Raw genomic sequence first — 22,094 nt, 5'->3', positions numbered from 1 at the left:
ATTACGGCAATTGTGGCGATCACATTTTCTTAAAGGGATGCCACTTTGTAAATATCTCTGTTGGTTAGAAGTTTGAAGAAAATAGAGGTGGACTTAAACACACTTCAATATACAGTATATTGTTATTCTTTCCAACGCAATGGAAGTTGGAAAGAATTCTACACAGCAGTTCGAGAATGTCTATTAAGTTGTAGTACAGTAGTATAGTTTATTGACATATCCTGCTTTATGCAAAGCGGGTTACAACTGATCCATACACAACTAAAACAGTTTTACATACATTACAAACAGATCAGACAATCAAAACAGATCAGCAACCAGAACTTGCAATCATCATAAGAACTCAATTCCCATATTTCATCTTACAAATTAGGAACTTCTTCAATAATTTTTTTTTAAATTAAACAAATTTCCCTGCTCATGTATGTATTTAGGGATCTCATTCCACACCTGTGGCCCTATACAAGAGAACATGCTTGCCCTAGATACTTTCAACTGCAATTGTTTAACCAGGGGGGTGGGGGGGGGAACACGACAAACAAGTCAGCATGCTCCACAGAACGTAGTTTCGGGAGTGGAACATATGGCAGAATACCATCCACTAGGTACATTGGTGCTAATCCATGTACACATAAGTATACCATTACCCAGGGGCGTACCTAGCATATGTGACACCCGGGGCCCATCATTTTTTGACACCCCCCCATCTATATGAAAAATATGATTTTTAGTAACAATCCACATATCGTACAAGAGTGTACCTAGGAAAAGGCAGCATCTTAAACACTGCAGTGAGCACTAGAACACCAACACATACATTGTAAAATTAAACAAGCCAGATCCTGCACAGTCAATTGATCCTGCAGTCAATGCCAACTGAAAACTATGTTCTTTTCATACACACAGAACAGAGATACACCCATGCCCAATATGGAATAATCACAAACTAAAAATAGAAATATGTAGACAAAAGTTAAACTGAACCGTCAAGAAACCAGACTCTGCATACAATGCAACACCACAACACCACAAAAACAGTAGCACATGTCCTCTAATACTGTGCAAAATATAAAGACAGTGGATATAAATTTGAAAAAACTGATACATAACAATCACCACTTTACAAATTAACAAATAAAAATAAAACAAATAATGAGAAATAAGAAAATACTAGTTTATTGGACTAATCCATTTTTCAATTAGCTTTCAGAGGCCAAATCTTTCTTCGGAACAGTACTTTTATGGTATCCTGTCCTGACCTGAGGAAAAGGGTTTAGTCCCAAAAAATTGCCTTATTTCCATTTTCTATTTATAAAATTTTATCAATACAGTTACAATGCTACTTGATTCTAAGTAAAGCAACAAAAAAATATTTCTACCTTTTGTCGTTTCTGCTTTAATCATCTTTTTATACAGTGTTTGTCCTCTCTCCCTTCCATGCAACATCTCTCTTTGCCCCTTCCACCCAGCTTGTGCCCTCTCTCTCTTTCTCTCTCTCTACCCCTTCCATCTACTGTCCACTCAAGCAGATCGATCGAATCAGGGATACCCATACCCTGTGTTCGCCTAAAGCACATAACCTTTGTTTTCTACACACTTAATTTCAACCTGTTGCAATCCATCCAGCCTTTTATTCCCCCGCATTCCAAACTTCAATCGCACTTCCACTACCCTGAATTTCCCCTCAATGGGGGAAAAAACTGTATGTCATCTGCATAAAGTCTCTAGTTGCAACCTTGATTAAAATTTGCTACAACCATAGCCCAATGGCCCATGATCATATCACAGGAAAGGAAACTAATAAAATAAGAAAGCACTGTGCACATGCCAAACAACTCCATGTTATGCACTGTATGCACAGTAACATTTAAGAGAATGAGATGAAACTTAGCATATGAGTAAAACCAGTAAAAAGACATATCTAGGTTGAAAATGGACGAAATCAGACTAGGCTCCTAGATAAGCCCCCCCCCCCTCAAATAAATACAGTACATAAAAATAAAATAAATAGCCCAATGCATTTCTATGGGAAAATAGTTCCAGCTACTGAAAGCATATAAACTTACATACAGTAAGACAGAGCTAACCAATTTCTCCTTTCAAATGCTTCTTTCTACCTGTTTTTACTAGCCCTACTCCCAAGCACTATGCACTGAAACCGGCCTACCAATTCACAAAACTACTCCTGAAAACTGCCCCACCCACAAAAATGCTCCCCATAAATGAACCACCACAAAATAAATACTCTTACATGAAACCTAACTGCCTCACAAACTGCAAAATGTCCTTTGCCCAACTACTCCTGAATTCCCCCTTCAACTGCCCAACCAACCCACCCACAAATTGCCAAATTCCTTTTCCCATAGAAATGCATTGGGACTCTTTTTTTTTTTTTTTTTTTTTTGGCAGGGGGGTATTTCTTTGGAACACCTGGTTCAGTTTTGTCCATCTTTGAACCTGATGCATCTTTTGACTGTTTTTACCATTATGCCAAGTTTCATCCCATTATTTTTAAAATTTGGAGAGTATTTTTGCTCCCTGATGGACATTCTCCACCCTTTTTATAAAGTTCTCTCCAATGTCTCTGGGATTGGAAAGGAATCAAAACTCTTGTCTGTCTGTCCATTTTGGGACAATATAACTCTCCAAAAATTTAACTAAATGTGATGAAAAAAGGCCAAATTGGATCAGAGGTCCCAGAAAAATAAGCTCACCCTTAAAAAATGTCTAATGAATTTTAAAATGAGAAAGAGTTCTATCTTTCATAGCATAGAAACTTACATAAAATGAAATATAACAGGGAATTCCTCCAATGAAACTGCCTTTCCCTATTCTCTAATCTCCAAACCTAGGGTTATCACATAGCTCCAGAAAAAGGAGAAACAGTGCACTTACTTTCCAACTAAATTTTATGTATAGAAAATAATTATATAGAAAGGGCCAGATTCTATAAATGGCATCCTAATTTTAGCCAATTGGGATGCATGTTTTTAGAAAACAGCTACCCGAGGCAGGTGGCCTACACTGTAGGCGTATTCTCAAGTCAAGGGAAACAGGGACACCTAAGCTCAGCCAAGGCTGGGTGTGGATTCACCTGGAAGTGGCCTTGGGCAAGTTTAAGTGGCTCTAGGCATCTCCTTAGAGCCGCAAAAGATGTCTGAAATGTAGGCCAGTAAAATGCTGGCCTACATTTCAAATAGATGCGGCCGCTGAGCTGATTGCGGCAAGGAAATCTCCCTGCTGCGATTAGCTGAGCAGCCGTGTTAGAAAACCCCTCCCCCCCCCGGTGAAGTTGGCTGGCAGGAGGAATGCCCACTCGATCCTGCCCCAGATCCACCCCCCCCCCAGGCAAGCTGGGCAAGAAGGATGCTCACCCTCCTGCTGCTATCCCCCTTGAACTTGAAGCCCCCCAACACCCATCTAAGGTTCAGGCCCCACCACCCCCCACTCTATCTCCAACCTTCCTCCGCTCCTGTACCTTTCTGTTGAATGTCCGGCTGGAGGCATGATCACACCCTCTAGCTGGCCCACCACTCCAAAATGGTGGGCCTTCCCCTTTCTGGTGCATTCTGGGATGCACTGGGGGGGGAGGGTGTCCACGGCAGACTGGATGGAATAAAGGAAATTATCTGGTGATAGTTCATAGATTAATTGACAAAGGTGGAGACTTATCTGATTGGAGACCTATGGAGGATGGTCAATGATAGACAGTCATCCCCTTGCTTTCCTAAGTTGAAAGGCGTTACCTACGTTGGCAAATTAGGGAAGTCTCTACTTTTCAAAATTATTGAGCTGTGGAATAATTTTCCTATTCAACTGCATGATCTAGGCTCTTTCCAACCATTTTGAAAACATCTGAAAACTTGGTTATTTTTAAAGTTGTAAATTCCGCTCCTTTCCATACTATTCCATCCATATTGTATCTGTTCTCCTTTCTAATTTCTTGTAAACCGTGCCAAGCTCTACTGTTATAGAGAAGATGCTTTATATAATCCTAAGGTTTAGTTTAGTTTACTGAGCAGACTTCCCAGGGAATTGGGGTCATCCACCCATTTTATTTGTATTCATTATGAAGTGAGGGGGGAGGGGTTCACGGCAGACTGGATGGAATGATGGAAATAATCTGGTGATAGGTGATAGATTTATTGACAAAGGTGGAGACTTATCTGATTGGAGACCTACGGAGGATGGCCAATGATAGACAGTCATCCCCTTGCTTAACATTGTCACTGAGCTGACTTCCCAAGGAATTGGGGTCATCCACCCATTTATTTGTGTTCATTATGAAGTGACTACCTGCTTGAGACCTATGACATGCCCTACACACAAAAACTGCAGATTTTGTGGCCCGACCTTTGCCTGAGTTTGTGCCTGGAAGTCATATGTGGCACTTACTATTCACGTGTGTTGGAAGTACAAACTGCTAGCATGCCTATACAGTTAATACATTAGACCTAGTGTTGCTGCTGCTTGGCCTGCCATCACACACCAACGGCTAGATGTTGGACATGTGCAATGTATATATCTGTATACCTTATCATGAACTGGCTACTGCCACTCACAGAGAACCCTTGCCCACTGATGTGTCTTTGCTCTCCTCCCTCTCCAATTCCTCCCCCCAGCTTTCTCTTATACTTTTGCAGCTTTCCAAGAAAGAGACCATTTGACCAGTCTTAGTTTTGAACTAACATCCCAAAGCAGTGTAGTATTTCTCGTCTCTGATTCTATTGCTTGTAAATAATGCTGCAGGTTCCAAAAAGCACCGGGTAGCAACAGACTTGGGGTATGATTGTGTTTCTTGAGGGAAAGGAGTAGGGGGGAACTGAATAATACAATATATAAAATCTTGATCAGCTATGTTGCTTTTGTATTAGTTGGTATTGTTGAATGACTGGTTTTTGTATGTCTTTAAGTGGCTTTTCTACTTTTATTGTTTGCCAGTTAATAAATGTAATTTCTATTTCTATCCAGGTGTTTATATCTGTAGTACATAAACATCTGGATAGGGCTGACAGAAATCAGAAATAATTTACCAACTCCCTCTTGAAACTGGGTAACTTGGAATCTCTCCCCCTGCTCAGCAACAGCCTCCTTGGGGAAGGAGACAGGAAGTTCAGCTGTGGGCACAGCTGGAGGCGGAATGGGGCGGGGCCTCTTTTTTTAAAAGAGGGAATTTGGCAACCATAACTTAGGGAGCCCCAACCCCGTGAGTCAGCCCTGGTGGAATGCAACAGAGGGAAAGCCCAGGGGCTGTCTGAAGACAGCCTGTCATGCTGCTGCCACCAACAAACTTTACCAGACTATAGGTACAGGGGAGTGAGAAAGGTGTGGGAGAAGTGCTAGACCCATGGGGAGGGGCGAAAAAGAAACTGGAATGGGGGAAATACCAAACCTGCAGAGGGAGAGGGGGTGCTGGCATTGATGTGATGGGGGGTGGGGGCACCAACAAAGTTGGCTCATGGTTCAGGGTGCCACTATCCTTTGAGCCAGCCCTGCAAGCCATTTACCAAACGCAGCATTCTCTACTTCTTACCGTTCTGAGGTTTGGAGAATTTAGTCCATGCTCAGGTGCAATTTTGTTGACCATTCTGTAATTCAAGTAAACGGAAGAGTTCTAATCTCTGGTAATCAAGGCTGACATGATATCATAATGCCTCTTTTCCTGGTGCCTAAGAGATGACCTCAGCACTGATGTCATAATGACTTGATTCCCCTGTTCTGGGAATAACAGTGATTCTACTACTACTACTATTTATCACATCTGTAGCACTGAAAGGCATACGCAGTGCTGTATGTCTTTGACATTTAATAGACGATCCCTGCTTGGAAGAGCTTACATTCTAACTTGGACAGTGAGCAAGGGACATCGACGCCTCTTGAAAGCTTAGGTTTGAAAAATAATAAAACATGCAAAATGACACCAGCGCAAGGTTTTAAAACTTATAATTAAAATTTATTGAATTACTGTTTCTATTTTTCCATTATGAGATCAAAAGAATCAAGCATAATTGCTTAACAGTTGCGCTAATGGGAGATCGTTATAGTTGCCAAATGCTGGCCTTCTGATAACGATCTCATCTTAATATCTCAGGTAATTCTATTATATACTTTTGGCTCAGTGACATCATCAGTATCTCAACCAATAACAAGTAACAAAAGAGGTGGTCTTAAAAGTTAGACAAAGAAAATTCCTCCACGTTTAAAAGTTAGACAAAGTTTTAGAAAAGTACATTTGTTTGCTTATAGTCGTTTCTGAATATAAATCATAATTTTCACAAAAGTATATAAAGAGAAATTATTTGTTAAAAAGATGCTGAAAAGTTCTCAGCCTTAGAGGAAAGGAGAAAGTGTAGGAGAAGGCAATCAGAGAAAAGGAGGGGCTGGTCCCCCCTAAGCTGACAGCTTCACACTTCCTATGTTAGAGCAGGAGTCTCTGACTTAATTACTTCCAGATGATGCTTTAGGATTTCTTTAGGTTGCAAATATATATATAATATGTTTTTTCAAAACCCATTCTTTTGTTCAATACACAGTCATACAATTCACTCCAGCACTTGCTTGGCCAAGCTTCCATACATTCATAATTTTCATTCAAACCTATATTTAATTCCTGTTATATCTTAGTTTGGGACACGTTACTAACTAGTCTAAAGCAAGCACATGTGGTATTAATTAACACCACGCTGCTGAGAACAAAGACTTGGAAAACAAAATGGATTCCAAGACTGAGAAGATATAGATAAAAACAGAGAATCAAAATGGATTCCTCTGGTTTCCTTTATGATCTGGCCCAACAGCAAAGTACATAAAAAGAACACTATTCTTTCCCTTATATTAATCTGTAGTGTGTTTTTCTGGCCTTGGATTCATTTATTCAGATTTTTTATTCACCAGTTTGTCGTACGATTATATTGGGCGTGGCCTTAACTAACACATATGCTTGTATCTAACTAGAATTACCCAGAATCATACGAAAACAGGCACTTTTGTAGAAAAACTCCACAAAAAATACTGCACCATCATGCTCCGACATCCATTCCATTACCGTTCCATAAACATCACCCCCTACTGGCCACGAGCCACTACTCCTCAACAGGCAGACATGACACATAGGGTTGGGGATGCAGAACCCAAGGTGAGAGGAGTTAGAAGTTGAAAGGAGTCTCGAAGAGATGGGCTTTTAACTTGGACTTCAACATTGTCAGAGATGGAGCCCACCATCGCTACTAGAACATATCTAAAACTGAACATTAAAATACCATTTGGTATCCTTATGACCCCCCCATTTCCTGAGTTTTGGGAAGATGGCGAATTTTTTTGCTGGACTAAACTGCTGGGGAGTTAAAAGAAAGGGCTAATACTGAAAGATGGAATAAGCTTTCATCATAGGAGAGCAGGATTCATGTGATCTATGTTCAGATAACCAGATGTACCCAGATGACTACTACTACTAGTACTTATCATTTCTGTAGCGCCACTAGACATACGCAGTGCTGTACATCAAAACATAGAAGAGAGGCCGTCCATGCTAAAAAAAAGCTTACAATCTAGTCAAGACAGACAAACTGGACAAGAAGGTGCATCTATACACAGTGCTCAGGTGAGGGAATTACAGATGGGTTGGAAATTGGAATTGAAAGAGTCTGGATTTGAATACTGCCAGAGAAGGAGCCTGACATATCGTCAGGCAGTTTGTTCCAGGCATTTGGTGCAGCAAAGTAGAAGGGACGAAGTCTGGAGTTGGCCATAGAGGAGCAGAGACTTACCTGATGAGTGGCATGCCCGGGAAGGAGGGAGTGTGGGAAGAGAGGAGAGATACTAAGGGGTAATGTGGGCATAGCGATATTGGTAGAATATGAGGCATGCAGCAGAGTTCTGAACAGATTGAAGGGGAGAGAGATGGTTTAATGGAATGCTAGTGAGAAGCAGGTTGCAGTAGTCTAGGCGAGATGTGACAAGGGTATGGATGAGGGTCTTAGCAGTGTGCTCAGAAAAGGATCTGATTTTAGCATTTCTCTGATAACCCCCCTTTTAAGATCTGTTAAATTATGTCAGTTTTCTTCCTCCTTTTTTTTCCTCTCTATCCTCCCCCATTTTTTCTTTCCTTCTTCCCCCTTCCCTCCTTTCCTCTTCCATCTTTTCCACTTTCACCTCCTCCCCTCTTTATTTCCACCACTCCCCCCACCCTTTTCCCCTTTCCCCCTTTTTCATCTGTCCATCCCCCCCTTTTTTTGTCAGCACATAAAAGTTTTTTTTGTTGTAAATTAGCTTTTATTTTTTAGATTGGGTAATAATCATTTATATCATGTCATCACTTATTTTAATGAATGTAATATTCAATGCTATTATAACTCATCTGGTTTCTTCTATTACTTTTACATATAGTTCCATTTTTGTTGTTTAAATTATGATACATAGGGACTCATAATCGAAACTTAAATAGGTCTAAAAACCCACCCAAGTTGGCACTTGGATAATCTAAAAGACAGGTTGTCCAAGTGCCGATAATCAAAATGGCTTTTTGGACGTATCCAGAGAATTTTAGGCCTCTGAAGCCCTTTGAGCGCCCAGAGCTGAAAAGGACATTTTTGGAGGAGTGGTTAGGGTGGGATCCTGTAGGGATAATCAAATATTCGACGAGACTGCCTAGGCGAAGCTTATACACTGTGAGTTAAACAATGTAAAGACAGGTATAAGTGCCCAAAAGGTATTGAAAGTGACCAGATAACCACTGCAGAGACAAAGTAAAGACCCACACATACTCCTCCTATGTTCACTGACCTCGTTGCACCCTCACAAAGTTCAGAACAAAAACGTACATACCTGCCTCCGGAACATCAGCACCTGGCATAGGAAAGTATAGTAGAACAGCAGAGAGGTGACTTAAGTAGTCTGGGGGAGGGCTAGTGAACCATAGAAGGACCCAGGCCCATAAGCCACTCTAACCACTACATTCATGGTGGAAAATGTGAGCCCCACAACACCCCCCCAAACCCTTCTGTACTGCTATGTAGGTGGCACCTGCAGCTATAAGGGCTATTGGGGTTGCAGACAGGGGGGTATAGTGGGTTTTGGGGGGCTCAACATAACCTGTAAGGGAGTTCTGGTGAGATGTTTATATGGTACCCTTTTTGTGAAGTTCACAGCAGTGACCTGTAAGGTGCCCTATTGCTCTGTTGCCAGATCTGGGTGGCCAGTCCATCACAGTACTGGCTTCTCCCATGTCCAACAGCTCTTGTTCTGGGTGTTTGGAACTTGGACAAATTTTTGTTCAAGAATATAGTATAAAGATAGATGTAGTGACGGCCTGGACGATCAAACGCCTGGATGTACAGATACACGATTTTTGAAAAACGGAATAGTTTAGATGTACTTTTTGAGAATGGACATTTTACTAGTGCCGACTTTGGGCAACTAGCGCCCTACGTCCAAATCGGACTTAGATGTTTCTTTTGATTATGGCCTTCATATTGTATAACATGCACATTTCAAAATGTTTTTTTTCACATTCATTAACTATATCATGTTTTTTGCAAGAAATGTTCTGCATTACAACGTGCTTCAAATCTTGTTTGTTTTTCACTATATTTTATAGTCTTTTAGTTTTTCACCACCCCCTTCCCCCTTCTTTTCTTCCTTTTTCTTTGTTCCAGGTTTCTTTCTCTTCTTTGCTTCCCCCTTTTCTTTTCTTTTTGCTTATAGATGTTACTTGCTCAGCTTTCTTTTCTCACATTTTTTTCCACAGATCATTATCATTTATTTATGTGTAATTTTAATTTAATGTCTAGATTCATCACATTTCAACATTTACCCCCTCTTTTATTAAGGTGCGCTAACCAATTAGCTTGCGCTAAACATTAACACGTCCATAGACTAACATGCACGCGTTAGCGTTTAGTGTGTGCTAATCGGTTAGCGCACTTTAGCAAAAGAGGGCTTAGGCCTCCTATTATGAAACTTCGATAGCCAAACTGAATGGCCTGTACTGCTACCAATGCTCATAGAGTTCCTATGAGCGTCGGGAGCAGCGTGGGCCATTCAGCGCAGCTCCCCACGCTAGAAACTGCTATTGAAGTTTTGTAAAAGAGGGAGTTAGTTCATGTTTCTAGACACTAACCCCCTTTCTTTTACGAAACTGCAATATCAGTTTCTAGCGTGGGGAGCCACGCTGAATGGCCTGCGCTACTCCCGAAGCTCATAGGAACTCAATGAGGGTCGGGAGCAGCACGGGCCATTAAGTGCAGCTCCCCGCAATAGAAACTGCTATCGCAGTTTCGTAAAAGGCGTATAAGTACTTTTTTTTTCTTGATTTCATTTTGTCCAAACATGGCACTATTCATTGATGTGTTGATTTTTACATTTTTACTTATAAATTCACAGTTGCAATTTCAGTTTATTATATTTCAGATAATTTTATTTCTGCTCTGAACAATATAGTTTTGCATTACCAGTACAGCAAAATTGGATACATTGTTTCTCTCCTTTTTTTTGTTTAATATATATATATATATATATGTGTGTGTGTGTGTATTTCATACATAAATTTGTTATTCATTTTTGCATACAATTTTTATAATTTTAATAATGCATACATAATTTTATATGTATAGATTTTTATAAATTATTTTTAAGCTTAATTGTTGTTTTGAATTGTTGTCCAGATTATTATTATTTTTTTTAGGGTCTTGATTTATTATTTTTTAAAATGTTTTATAGACTCCTGATCCAGGCCTTAGGGGCCGAAACACAAATCATGTCGAGTCTCTTGTATACTATTTTATAGCGTCATCCATTTGTTATTGCAATAAAGTCATTTTTTACATACTCATTGCCATCCTGTTTGTCTCCACCACTGCTGTCTGGTGCTCAGCTCAGAGCGTCATTTATAGAATAGCGTTCAGTGCAGATTTTTTGGGCACCATTTATTGAATCTAGTCCTTGATGTGCTGTTGGGAGAGCTCGCTGTTCTCAAGATGACTTCAGTCTCCAAGAATATCACTTAAGTCCCATCTTCTTGTGGTATCTCCAAGGAGTACTCAGGGGCTGAGGTCATATTGCCAGGCTGCAAAACACCTCTGATGGAGCAGATTGAATCACCTGCACCTGGCTCTAATGCTTCCGGTTCATTAAAAGTGGGCTAGTACATATTCAGAATTAATAGGGATGTTTCTGCCATCTTGGATCCCCAACTTTAAACAATCTTAATCAGACATCGTAAAACTTATAAACAATGAGGTAGACATGGAAAGATCTAATGAAGGAGAATTGTAGCTGTCTTTTCAGTACAATAATATTCTAAATCTTACAAGTCATAATTTGACCAGCTAGATTTATTGTGGCTGAATTTCCCAACTAAACTGTCAGTCAGTTTGAAAATCAGGTCTAACTGGTTAGGTATAAAGGAATGACTATCATCCAGCCACCAAAAATGAAAACATTGTATAAGGCGCCAAACACTCCCAACCCACCCACTATATATTTAATATAAAAAGTATACAGCATGTGATGTCTCCCTTATACTTTCAAGATAAAGTTGAGTGGGGAGCCTGACTACATGCTGCAAGATGAGCCTCCCTCCTGGTTAAAATAGAAAGTGCTATGGGATGGGACATGCAGCTATGTTAAGGCTTAGCTTTGTCTACTGTAACCGTTAATCTTTTTCTCTGCCATCCACAATCTTTGGAGAAGGAAGTGTTTAATAACCCTAAGGCATCATCTGTTCTTTTTTTTTCCACTTTAATAACCATTCAACTTGCTATTTGCTCTGCTCCCTAACCTCAGCACCCCTCAGAGGTTTCCAAAGATAGTGTGGCACTGTGGTTAAAGCTATAGCCTCAGCACTCTTGGGTTATGGGTTCAAACCCACGCTGCTCCTTGCAAGTCACTTAATTCCTCCATTGCCACAGGTACATTAGAATGTGAGCCCACCGGGACAGACAGGGAAAAAAAATGCTTGAGTACCTGAATAAACTCATGTAAACCATTCTGAACTCTCCTGGGAGAATGGTATAGAAAATTGAATAAATAAAAATTAAAAAATTAATTGTATTAGGAAATTCTTATATAGTAAGAGCTACAATAGAGCCTGTTACTGCTGAAAAATCTGTCAATCCAGATGGGAGGGGGTATGAGAAGGAAAAGGAGAGGATAAGAACAGAGGAAATATGAAGATGGCAGAATGGGGACACATGGGAGAAAGAAAGTAGGAATTAGAAAGGGAAGGTAGAAGGGACCCTCTCATGTTGAACCATCAATAATCCTACTCAGTGTATTTTTTTCTAGCAAAAAAGGTGCTGGTACTCAAATTCCAGGCCATTGTTCAAGAGTGGGGTGATCACTGAGGTACCCACCTCACAGTAGCCAGCCACAGAATCCATGAAAAGGCAGCACTGAGTGTGCAGAACCTGAGCTCTTTTATTAATACTTGGACCATGGGTCACTTTTATCAAGGAATGGAAAAGGTGCCGGTATTCAGTACCTCTGAGTACCCCTCAAAAAAGCCCTGATCTTACCAGATCAATGCTGAGCCATGGATATGTGAAACTGAATTCTGGCACACATTCTGGAGCAAGCACCCTTCACACTAAATCTCCAATATGCAGGCAAAGATACTGTAATTATCTTCTCCTGGGGAAACACTTACCTGAGCTGAGAATACCATAGGATGCCTCCGTTATTCATCACCTGAAGGTAACTATCAAAAATCTATTTGGTGTAATCGCAAACTTGGATAGAGATGCAGGTATCTAAGGTGTGTGGTTATAGGTGAATATCTATCAACAGGAGCTCACCAACTGCACTATCTCATAATTATATATAGAGGGGCATTTTCGATATGGCATCTAAATCGGACTTTGGACGTTTTGTGAAGTACACCCAAAAATCGGTTAGGAAAAATATCCATTTTCGAAACCACAAAAGTCTATCTATTTCTTTCAAAAATGGACATCTCTAAATGTGTTCATCCTTAGTGTGTCTATCTTTTATGGTCATTTTTGAAAAACAAAACATAGAAACATAGTAAATGACGGCAGATAAAGCCCCGAGTGGTCCATCCAGTCTGTCCAACCATATATGCTCCATAAATTAATTATTTAGTTTAAATGGTCCTTTTTCTTAGATATTTCTGGGCCAGAAACCCAGAGCCCTGCCTAGTAGTGTGCTTAGGTTCCATCTACTGGAGTCTATCCAGTGCTACTCCCCGAACATCTCTATCTGTCAGCAGTGTACACAGAAGCAGTTCAAGATACAAAAGAAAGAGCAAGAGGTATCCCTGATGGGTTCCTTGCCAAACTGGAAAAGCTGTGGATTGTCAATTAACTATCACTGCAATAGCCCAAACAGGTAGGCCCAATTTTAGCTTAGCAGGATTTAGAGGCACTCACAATTATGATTAGAATGCAGACAAATGATGGATTGAATCAAGTAACTTCTATCTCCAATGTAAATGTTTTAGTAACCTTCACTTCTGATGAAATAGTACTGTAAACCGATTAATACTCACATATAATTAATCCAATAAATAATAAGGTCAAAAATAAGAGATTACGTAGATGTAGTCCGAAGTCCTGGAGGTCAGCAGAAACATGTCCTGCTTCGCTCACCACATCATGACTTCCAACTTTTTTTTTAACCACTAACCACCATAGGCAGAGTTAAGGCCAGATATTCAATGTCAAGCCATGTCCAGCACTGGCATTGAATATCTGGACAGTGCTATGTGCTGGTCACTGGAGTTTATGTGAACACCACAAGACTGCTGCTAGAGGTGGGAATTTTGAGGTCAAAGTTGTTCCTACCTTTAGGACACCGTAGACTACCAAAAATATCAGATAGGCCTGGAGGAGCCTACAGGACGGGGATGGAGGGAGCTCTCCTGCCCAGTTAAATCACTTTGAATATTGACTGCACTGTTATTTTCTTTGAATGACCAAAAGGTTGGTAAATATATTCTTGAAAATTGTATAGTAGAAACACAGAAACATGACTGTAGATAAAGGCCAAATGGCCCATCCAGTCTGTCCATCTGCAGCATCTGCTATCTCCTCCTCTCCCTCTAAAGATCCCACGTGCCTGCTGCACACTTTTTTTAAATTATGTATTGTGTTCACTACCTAAAAATTGATCTTAGCATTTAATTATGATTGAAATGAAAGCACAACAAGCTAAACTGGCAAACACTAGGTGGTCTTGAAAGGCCTGGATATTTATTGAGGCTAGGGTACTTTGTGACCTTGTTACGATTTAGATTATGGATGGACATCCAAGGTCCTCGAGGGCCACAACCCAGTCAGGCTTTCAAGATTTATACAATGAATATTCATGTGATCTATTTGTATATGGTTGGCAGAGTTTTCTGGTTTCCTACAATCATGACTCCCAGCAATTCAGCTAAATAATCCCTCAGAAGTGCTGTGAATTCCAAGCCTATAATTATCCTGCCCTTCCCTTTGAAACAGAGGTACAAAAATGAAAGCCCTAGAGCAAGCAAACTAGCTCCTTAAAAATGCATTTTATTAACTTGCTATATCATGGAAGCAAAAATACAAAATACTTTTTACTATTTCTTAAAAATATCCAATGGCAAACTGTATCCAATTGAAAAACTGTAATAGGCAGAAGTTCAAGTGCCTTGCCTAGTTCTTCATTTATTCCAACGTTTTTTCTACTACTACTATTAATTATTTCTAGAGTGCTACCAGATGTACGCAGCTCTGTACAGAGTTATAAAGAAGAAAGTCCCTGCTCGAAAGAGCTTACAATCTAAATAGACAAGACAAACAAAGAGGATGTCAAAGTGGGGATACAGTTAGAGGGGGATGGATAATCTGCTGGCTAGGGTGGTGAGCAGTGGGAAGAGGGGGGTGACACGTCAAAACCACGCGAGTCCTGTGTGGGACTGTCAGCGTGCCATTGTCCTGCGTGGTTTAGTTACGGTACCAAAAAGGGGAGTAGGGTTATGAACTGAAGGCTGTTACCCTCCCTGAGCTTTCTGGGAGGGCTTGAAATAAATCAATAAAGTGGATTTTCAGTCTGGGAAGGGGCATGATGAACTCAGGTGGTTTATTCCAGAGTCTGGAATTGGCAGTGGAGGAAAAGGGTAAAGATAAAAGCAGCTTATCTGAGGGACAGAGTTCTCTGGGAAGTATATAAGGAGAGATAGAGGAGATATTGAGGGGCTGCGGCATGAACACACTTGTAGGTTAGTAATAGGAGTTTGAACTGTATATGGAGGCGGATAGGGAGCCAGTGGAGTGATTTGAGGAGATGGGTAAGGTGAGCGTAGTGAGGTTGGCAGTAGATAAGCCGTGCAGCTGAGTTTTGCACTGATAGCAAGGGAGAGAGGCGGCTCAGAGGGAGACCTGTTAGAAGTAAATTGCAGTAGTCTAAGCCTGAGATTACGTGTGCGGGTCTGGGTATTGTGCTCAGAGAGAAAGGAGTGAATTTTGGCAATGTTGTAGAGATAGAATAAACAGGCTTTAGCAATCAGATGTGCATAGAAAATGAGAGATCAAAGACGACTCCAAGGTTGCGAGCAGAGGAGACTGGATAGTACTAGTTTTATTTACAGAGATGGAGAATAAAGGGAGAAGAGCGGAGGGTTTAGGAGAAAAGAGGAAAAGCTCAGACTTAATCTAAGGCCTGATTGGCCAATCAGACCTTAGACTTAGTGGGGATGGCGGACCCGCTATGCCTAAGGCCTGATTGGTCCAGGCTTCTAGAGCCTGGGCCAATCAGGCCTTAGGCTTCGGCGGGATGGGCCGGGAAGGGGCGGGCCAGCCTCATTTTGACGAGGCGTGCCTGCCAGCTGGACGTGCAAGACCCATCTGGCCGTAAGAACAGGTTTGGTGGAGTGGAGGTTTGGGGGTTGTTAGCGCCGGGGGGGGGGGGTGCGTCTTCGGGCAGGAGGGATTGGGCACCCTCCTGCCAGCGATCGATATTGTCGGGGGGGGGGGGAGATCGGTAATGTCAGGGGGGGGGCGGTCGGTAGTGTCGGGGGGGGGGGGGCGGTCGGTAGTGTCGGGGGGGGGGGTGCGTCTTCGGGCAGGAGGGATTGGGCACCCTCCTGCCAGCGATTGGACAGGCCGCGGCCCGCTATACTTATAGCGGCAGAGAGATCCCTTGCCGCGATAAGTATAGCGGCCGCGTCTACTTACAATGTAGACCAGCATTTTGCTGGCCTACATTTTAAGCTTCTCCTCTACTAGGGAGACGCGTAGGGCCGCCTAGGTTTGCCTAAGGCCCTTAGACGAGCTTAGGCATCTTGCGGATCTCCCTAGGCTCCCGGAGGTGCCTTCAGGCCTGCCTGGGGAGCATTTTTTTTAAAAAAACGTGCATCCCGATTGGCTGATTAGACAGCTGTAGGACGCCTACAGCTGCCTAAAATCGGGACGGCACTTTGGAGAATCAGGGCCTAAATGTGCAGTGGGAGAGGTAGGTGGCAAACCAGGAGAGGGCAGATTTGTGGAATCTAAGCGAGGACAGCAAATCAAGGAGTAAGCTGTGATTAACAATATCAAAGGCAGCAGGCAGGTCAAGAAGAATGAGGATCAAATAAAGGCCCTTAGATCTGGCCATGAACAGGTCACTACTGATTTTGGTGAGGGCAGTCTATGTGGAGTGTTGGGGGGCGAAAGTCTGACTGGAGGCAGCATATAACTTTTGGGAGAACCATACCCTGATGCAGCATGAGGTGAAACATGGTCCATATTGGTGTCAATACTGTGCCTGAGATAAGTACAATTTCTGCCCAAGATCCCACTAGATCACCAGGGTTTGGGGAGTATTTTGGAAGGCAGGGATCTCATTTTGGGGGAGGAGGAATTTGATTGGGGATGGTATCTCAAAGAGGGTGGCTTTGATTGGTCAAGAGGATATGGGTGCTACTTGGTGGGGACATCACTGAAACCCATTTAAGAAGTGACCTAGGAGCACTGGATTGCACTTTGAGACCTAATGTTCCTGGGATGGTAAAATAACACCAGCTTTTTGCCGAGGTTATTTTTCTAGCTATAACACAACTTGTGTTCAAAGCAAGCAAGCATTGGCAGAAGGAAATGATTACTCCTTCAACCCAGAGTTACAGAACAGTCCACCAATACCTGGAATTGAAACTGCAGTGGCAGACAGTGCAGCTGGAACCTTATCAAAAGGTTTTTTGGTTTCAGCATTGCCCAGTGGGGTTCTCATTCTACAGAGTTTGGTTTCCAGAGGTGTCCCTGGAGAGGATAGTTCCTCAGAACATCCTAGGGATCTTGGAAGAACTCCCAGTGCTATGATGAGGCTGTCTGACCTTGGGGCTAAATCGATGGAATTTAAGACACCTGAGATGTCGGGTCCAGCATGGAAGGAGGTAACTGCAGCTATAACCCAGATGGAGAGATCCCTGTTTGAATGTTTGGACAAACAACACTCATTAACAGTCTAATTCAACACCATTGATCTCAATGCAAATGAAAGAAAAAGCCTCAGTACTTGAGTCATAAGACCCTACCTCCTCCCCATCATCAGCATAAAAAACTTTTGTGAAAGCATTGAGGAATAGTGTGCTAGCAAAAATCACTCTATATTACAAACCCCACAGCGGCATTAAACATTCATTTAGACTTATGAATAATAAATTATTTATCATTTGCTTGTCATTTGACTACAGTCTTCAGAACATGCCAACCATCAGCCAAATTATTTGTAGGCTTATTTCATTTATTGGCTTTTGATTCATCATCAGACCTTAATTAATATTTTTCTAACGTGCTTTGTACAATTCATATGTGCATATCATTGAAGAATTCATTTTTCAAAAACATTTTCATATAAAAGTTAAAAGCTTTTTTGTACTTAGCTTTAGCTGTACTTTTATTGGTTGTATGTTTGAACCTCGGATGGGACCTATAGGTTCAACAAGTTTCGTCCAAAGGCAAAGTCCCCCCTTTTTACTTTGCTCTGCAACATCCCAATACTCACTCTGCACAAAAGTTTGAAATTCAGGGTTCAAATTAAGTTTGAAGTATTACATTCTCAAGTGGCTGGGAATAAGGAAGGTCTGGGCAATGCATATGGGCAGCTGGGAAAGATTGAGAAACAGATGACTGAGTTATAAAATTGTCAGCAAACTCTGATAAAATATAAAGGGGCTGTTCATAATACATTGGAAGCCATAGGAAATCAATTGAGAAGTTTAAATCTGAGATTTGTGGGTTTTCCAACTTTTCCCAAATCTCCTCTGGTCTCTCCTGTGGACATAATTAAGTATATTAGAGAAATTTTGCAGATCCCTCAAGAATCTATACTGCCACTATCAAGAGCATATTATATTAGATCAGAGCAGTTGCCTAGATAGGTATCAATAGTTAGCTTGGAATTAACAAACTTTTTGGAGAAATCCCAGCAAGAGACCCTCACCTGCGCAATTTTGATAGCTACTTTTGTCCTTGAACCCAATCGCAATTGGGTATTGAGACTTTGCAGTACTTACATTATCAACATTCTTTGTTTTGAGGTCAATGTATATTTATATTTCTTGACTCACTCAGCTGAGGCGCAAATATTTTAGCCTTGGGGGGCCACTTTCTTTCTTCAATTTCCTTGTAAGTGCTGTTTAAAGTTGAAAAGTAATAGTTTTGTGATTTTTGACCCTAAACAATTAAAGTTTCATTAATGACAGGATGAACCCTCAGGGATTTGTAGTTCGTTGTCTCTGCTTGTATGGAATCTCAACTTTCAAGTATTTGTTCTACAACCCGCACCCTCCTTCCCCATGGCCCTCTTTGGCGACTAGGTAGTGGCAGCAATTAAGCCAGGCTGCCAGCATCAGGGTCTTCCCTCTGGGAGTCCTGCCTATACAGAAACAGGAAGTTGAAACAAAGCAGACGGGAGTGGGACTTACAGAGGGAAGGCTCCGACATCAGCAGCCTGTCTTAATCGCTGCCACTGCCAAGTCGCCGAAGAGGGCCGTGAGGAAGGGAACGGGATGTGGGTGTAGGTGCAAAGGAGAGGGCCAAATGCAGGACTCATAGGGGAGGAGAGGAAAATATGCCATTACCAGGCTGGGGGTGAATGGAAAAATGCTGGTTATAAGCTGTGGGAACAAGGGAAGAAAGGGAGAATGCCAGAATATACAATACGTACTGCCAATGTAAGATTGGTCCATCTCGACCTGCGCGTGCGCAAAAGTATGGGTTTCTGTCGGGGGCCACCTATATTACGTGCTCCTCTACCTTCCAACCAAAGCAACGGACTTCTCGGCTGCTTATTGGTTGCCTTCAGAGAGAGTCGCGCACTCTCTAGTCACTGCAGCAGAAGCGGAAGTGAATGTAGTTGCACGTGGTTTTGGTTCAAGCTCTGTGCCGGAAGTGGGAAGAAAGATGGCTGCGGTAAACACTAATACGAATCCATCTCAACTCTTGCCTCTCGGTAATACGACTTTCCTATTTCTTTTCTTTCTTTTTTTTTCCTTACCCTTTTCCCGCTATTTGTGAGGCCTTGTCTTCGTGGCTGTTTGGGGTGTAGGTTGGGGCAGCTGGAAGAAACGGGACTACGAGTCCCATAGTGCATTAGGAGGGTGCGGGAGGGTAAGAACCTGGATGAACGCACCGCCACCCCTCTTTAAAAAAAAAAAAAAGAGGAGCATTCTTCCTTTTATGTGTTTAACGCATGACACTGCTCTGTTTTACGTTCCCCTTTTGGCTTTTTGGGAACTTTGATACACTTATGTTTCGTGCCTCTGAGAAAACGTCCTTTATTCTAATGGCTTTTCTCCTTCTAGTATTAACACGTGTTGGAGTCAGTCCATACTTCTCTCTATTTAGTTCTTTAAAACCCCCCCCCCCCATTTTACAAAACCGTAGCGCGGTTTTAGGGGGGTAAACTTGTTTTGCATAGTTTGTAATTGCCAGAGTTGTTGTTGTAAGACAGTGGTGACCTCTTCTGGGCACAAGTGCTAATGATCAAAACTTTCCAAAATGTTTGAACAAATTCTTATTTATTTTAATTTCCCAAGGTTTACTGAGTCACTGGTGTAATGGTTACAACTAAAGATGTACCATTCCTTTAAATCAGGGGTTCTCAACAAAGTATTTAAGCCATACTCAGCCAGGTAGGTTTCCAGTATATGCCTTTCTAAAGGCTTATTTCCATCAGCTTGAAAAACGCCTATTGTCTACCCTATTTTGAAGAAGCCTTTTCTTGATTTGACTATTTTAGCCTATTATCATTCAGTATCTAGTTTACCGATTCTAAATTCACAAAATTTATAATCTTTACACAGTTGCAATCCCATGCTGAGGCTACAACTTCCACTAAACTACATATTGTTGTGTTTTAGGTAAAGCTACACTATGAAAACAGTTCTTACTGCTCTTAAGTGAAGTTCATAGTGAGAGATGGCTGAGGGGGATATGACTGACTGCAAAATTCTGAGTGGTGTAGAATGGGTACAAGTGAAATCAATTTTTTTAACCTTTCAAAAAGTACAAAGGCTAGGAGATGCTCAATTAAATTACATGGAAAACTTTTAAAAACAAGTAGGAGGAAATGTTTTTTCACTCAAGATTGCCGGAGGATGTGGTTACAGCAGTTAGTGTATCTGGATTAAATAAAAGTTTGGACAAGTTCTGGAGGAAAAATCCAGTCTGCTGTTCAGAGAGACATGGGAGAAGACACTGTTTGTCTTGGAATTGGTAGCATGGAATGTTAATACTATTTGGCTTTTTGAGAGAGCAAAAAGAAAATCCAACAAATCTGCAGTAAAAATACGGTGAGCAGAAGACTAGGAAAGATCCTGCAGGCAGATGCACAAGATACAGGCAAAGTTTATTTTAAACAAACAAAACAGATTGTTGCGTATAAATGTACCACTTTATATGAGATATGGGATCCAACATGGTCCGTGTTTCGAACAGTCTTCCTCAGGGGTCCCAAAAAGTGGCGGTAATAAAGGACGCACAAGGCCTGATCTGTGTGTTGTGTGCAAAAAGCGACAATGATATGCTGCAAAACAGCTGATGCTTAATATTCAAGTGCCATGCCCTGCCAGAATCTGCACCCAGACGCCCTCCCTGCCAAGTTCTGCACTCAGCCCCTTTCCCTCTCTGCTCTGCAAAGCTCTGAACTCATCCCCCTTCCCTACTAGGCTCTGCACCCAGCCCTCTTCCCTCCTTGCCAGACTCTGAGCTCTACCCCCTTCCCTGCCAGGCTCTGAACCCAGCCTCTTCTCTTCCTGCCAGGCTCTGCACCCTCATCCCCCCTCTAGTTTTCTAGTGGCAGACTGGAACAGGAGGGATCCCTTCTGTCTCGGCCGATACTAAAAGTTTTTACCCCCCCCTGTACCTTTTCCCTTGGGATCCAGCGGTGTATGGTCAGGAGCGAGCTTTCCGCACTTGAGCCCCTCCACCTAATCTTGAGGCCAAAACCTGGGTCAGCATGCAGGAGCGAACTTTGCGAGCTCCCTCCCTCCGCCACTCTGAATGGCTATCGCCAGTTCTCGCTCCTGCCCACATACTGCTGGATCACCAGGGAAAAGGTACGTGGGGGAGGAGGGGATTAAAAAATTGTTAGTATCGGCTGGGACATACCTTATAGATGAATTATCAATTCACATGAAACTGAACATGTCACAAAGAGATAGAAGATATTAAAAACAAATGGATAAATTTGACAAAGATACTGGTGCAAGGGACCCATAGAATAATAGATAAATGATATAAAAGCTCAATATTTACTAAAATCACAATGTCCTGCAAATTACTATGATAAAAGATGACAATGATGATCCAACTATTCAAATGATGCATCCAGTATCATGGAGGATAGAAAACCAGATAGAAAGAAGTGACTAAAAAGTGAGTGGTGCCTTATCAATTACAAGGTGAGTAATATAGAAATAAGAGAATAAAAAAAAATAAAAAAAATCTATATCCGTAAAAAAACATAATTGAACGCAAGAGACGTTAAGTACTAAACCTAATCAGTAAAGTCATCTTACGCTGAAATGTCTAAGAAACGCAATGGAAAATTTGGAGACCCCAAAAGTTTAAAATAAACTCTAAAATTAAATACGAAGGTCCAAAAATATCTGGAATAAATTCTAAGGTAAA

The 22,094-nt window shown here is 41.6% G+C and overlaps 1 protein-coding gene and 1 long non-coding RNA gene across 2 annotated transcripts in view; one reads left to right on the top strand and one right to left on the bottom strand.

Annotated features, from left to right (window-relative positions):
- Positions 1-16,416: 16,416 nt before the first annotated feature.
- On the bottom strand, positions 16,417-19,262 carry LOC117353948. The gene is made up of 3 exons (XR_004538072.1): positions 19,129-19,262; positions 18,476-18,594; positions 16,417-18,233 (listed from the first exon to the last, which is right to left on the bottom strand). It is a non-coding gene; the product is annotated as an uncharacterized LOC117353948 (long non-coding RNA).
- Positions 19,238-22,094, top strand: part of LSM5 (LSM5 homolog, U6 small nuclear RNA and mRNA degradation associated) — a 27,843-nt gene continuing 24,986 nt past the window's right edge. The window contains exon 1 of the mRNA XM_033930581.1: positions 19,238-19,413. Coding sequence (XP_033786472.1) covers positions 19,365-19,413 — 49 coding nt within the window. The 5' untranslated portion in view covers positions 19,238-19,364. The remainder of the gene's footprint in view (positions 19,414-22,094) is intronic.

This window comes from Geotrypetes seraphini, chromosome 2 (genome assembly GCF_902459505.1).
Source record: "Geotrypetes seraphini chromosome 2, aGeoSer1.1, whole genome shotgun sequence".
In the NCBI taxonomy this organism is placed as follows: Eukaryota; Metazoa; Chordata; class Amphibia; order Gymnophiona; family Dermophiidae; genus Geotrypetes; species Geotrypetes seraphini.
Note: the sequence above shows the minus strand (reverse complement) of the source record. Positions and strands in the feature narration are given on the sequence as shown.